Source organism: Galeopterus variegatus, unplaced genomic scaffold, assembly GCF_000696425.1.
Source record: "Galeopterus variegatus unplaced genomic scaffold, G_variegatus-3.0.2 Scaffold1005, whole genome shotgun sequence".
Classification (NCBI taxonomy): Eukaryota; Metazoa; Chordata; class Mammalia; order Dermoptera; family Cynocephalidae; genus Galeopterus; species Galeopterus variegatus.
Genome location: NW_007727116.1, coordinates 501,583 through 504,472, shown reverse-complemented (window position 1 = coordinate 504,472; position 2,890 = coordinate 501,583). Strand labels below are relative to the sequence as shown.

The 2,890-nt window shown below is 36.9% G+C and overlaps 1 protein-coding gene across 1 annotated transcript in view; it reads left to right on the top strand.

Annotated features, from left to right (window-relative positions):
- TNKS (tankyrase, TRF1-interacting ankyrin-related ADP-ribose polymerase) overlaps window positions 1-2,890 on the top strand; it is a 246,637-nt gene that overhangs the window by 27,079 nt on the left and 216,668 nt on the right. The window contains exon 2 of the mRNA XM_008574165.1: window positions 1,030-1,254. Within this exon, the coding sequence (XP_008572387.1) occupies window positions 1,030-1,254 (225 nt within the window). The remainder of the gene's footprint in view (window positions 1-1,029; window positions 1,255-2,890) is intronic.

The window sequence follows — 2,890 nt, the reverse complement described above, 5'->3', positions numbered from 1 at the left end:
TGTATTCCCAAATGCCTGTATTCCCACTTGTTTGCCATTTTGTTTCCTCAAACTTAGTAAATCCAAGCTTGAATTGTTTCACTTAACCACCCATTTTATATAGTTTGGCCACCAGTCCCTAGAATAGATATTTTGGCATCATCTTTATTCTTGTAACCAGACTGTCACCACTTATTTCTGGTATGCATACATTCCTCTTCAATTATCCTAATATAATGTTGAGTGTTGTGATTTGTCTTAGATTCAGTTGTCAGCAATATTAAATAACCTTTCTTATCTTCAAACATAAAAATGAGTTTTGTGCATATAATTTTGTCTTGTGAAGCATGAGTGGAAAGTGAGTGCCTTGGACAGGAGTCTTGTCTCATTCATTTTGTATTTCTAGCACAGTTGCCTAGCATATAATAAGTGTTTAAGAAAAGAGTTTTTTAAAAAATTTTAATTATTATTTTTTAATTGAAAGGTAATTTATTATACATATTTGTGGGGTACAAAGTTGACTATCAGTAGTTATGTACAATGTATGATGGTCAAGTCAGGATAGTTAGCTTATTCATCATTACAGTATGTAATCATTCTTTGTGTCTGTTAACCAATTTCTCATTAACCTCCCTTCCTCTCCCACTGTCTTCCCCCTTTCCACCTCTAGTAACCACAGTTCTGTTATCTCCTTCTAAAGGATCAACATATTAATTGTGACTGCTGTTTCTTTATAAGAAAGGTTTTTTGAATGAGTTGCCCAAAGAATAAAGGAAGTGTTCTTAGTTTTGTGAAATGACAGTCAGTTTGAATGGAGCTAATATTATTATTTGTCTATTTTTTATTTTACCCTTTTTATTATAAGAGTACAATACTTCAGTTGTTCATATTTCTTGATATTGTTAGAGGTATTCTAATGGTTCTCTTTACAAAACAGATTTAATGTATAAGACATNTTGTTCATATTTCTTGATATTGTTAGAGGTATTCTAATGGTTCTCTTTACAAAACAGATTTAATGTATAAGACATTTTTTTCCTTTCTTTTCAGGTTTTGGAAGGAAGGATGTTGTAGAACACTTACTACAGATGGGTGCTAATGTCCATGCTCGTGATGATGGTGGTCTCATCCCACTTCATAATGCCTGTTCTTTTGGCCATGCTGAGGTTGTGAGTCTGTTACTATGCCAAGGAGCCGATCCAAATGCCAGGGATAACTGGAACTATACTCCTCTGCATGAAGCTGCCATTAAAGGGAAAATCGATGTATGTATTGGTAAGTATTGTTTGTTTTTGTTTTGTTTTTTTATTTCCCCTAAATGGTAATTTTTAAAAATTTATTTATTTTTAAAATTTATTAATTATATATATATTTTTACATTCTAAGATGTTGTGGAGCATTTGGCGGTGAGGGGAAGAGGTGAAAGGGGAGGGGTATAGGGTGGAAGGATGAGGAAGGAAGGAGGGGGTTGTGGTCGAGGCCCATGGCACCCCCTTCATTCCAGCAGGGTAGCCCAGGGGACTTCTGGTGGCAGCTTGGTTATGGCTGGGCTGGATGCAGACTTTGCGGGGATGTGGCTGAGGCCCTTGGCCCCCAACACCCTGGCTTGGGAGGCTAGGGGGCTTCTTGTTCTTCTAGGTTTTATAGGTGTTCTTTGGTGGTGTTAGACCTTTACGATCTTTACTGGTTAGTATCAGAACTTTGTCTCTGATCTGTAAGGTTTTTTCTTTCAGTTCTGCGTTGGATTATTCGCTAATCATACCACTTAAACTCTGCTTTGGAACTAATTTATTGTCCTTTGCTTACTTCTAAAATGGGGGAACTTCCTGTGGAAACCAGCACTTGAGTCCTGTGGTTGACCTAAATTGCTGCTTTGCTGCTGATTCCCTGGGGAAGGCTTTTTATGCATCTCAGGTTTTAATTGTTGACCTTTTAAGCACTTCTGGGTCTTGTGAGGGTCAATAAACCTGGGTTGTGTGGAAACTCTGGTCTGGACCTGAGTCTTTTCAGTAAACTGCACCCACTGCAGTTCTGTATTCGTGACCAGTCTCCACTGAATGGGCCTGTGCTGATTGTGGGGCAGATCAGCTGTCCATGCTGCGCCCCAGTGTTCCCCTGCTGGGCCAGTCTCCCCCAACTCCTGCAATCCAAATACTTCAGTGACTTACCAGCCTCTGAGTGGCTCCTTTTTTCAGTTGTCTGTGGCCCCTTGCTCCTATGTTGGTCTTGTTTTTTATTGTGGTACAAGTACTGTTCCCTCAGAATAGGTAAGGGTTTATTGTTTCTTCTAGAAACAGTTTTTTTCCATCAAAAGGGAAGTAGAGAGATTATAATTGAAAATTGATTAAAAACATGATTCACGCATTAACTCTCCAAATGCAAGTCAAATGCCAAGTGGTATGGAACTAAATTTGGGTTTTTGTTTTGTTGTTTTTTTTAAATTTTGATGGATTGCTATTGTCAAATTTAGTTAACTTACAGTTTCTTTAAAAGACTGCAGATTTTCCATCCTTGCATCAGTGAGAGCCATTATAAAGTACAAGATCTTCCTGAATTGGATAACACTTGAATACTTCACATTGATTCAAGGAAGGTCATCTAGTATTAAGGCAGAGGCTTTTTCTTTATGTTGCTGAAATTGAACACCAGCCAGTTTATTGGTACTGGAAAGTTTTAACTGAGTGTTTCAAATACAGTAGTTCAAAGCTTGATATTTTCAGCTTAATATCTTCAGCTTAATATTTTCAGTATGTACTGTGATCTAAAAGAAAAGCAATTCCAAACAAAATTGAGCTTTTCAACCATTTTAAGTATCTAGATTATATGAAATTGCATTAGATCAGCATTTCTTTCTCATGTATTTAGGTTTTGCTTTATTGTATAGAATTTTGTGTTTTGAAATTTAAAGCAA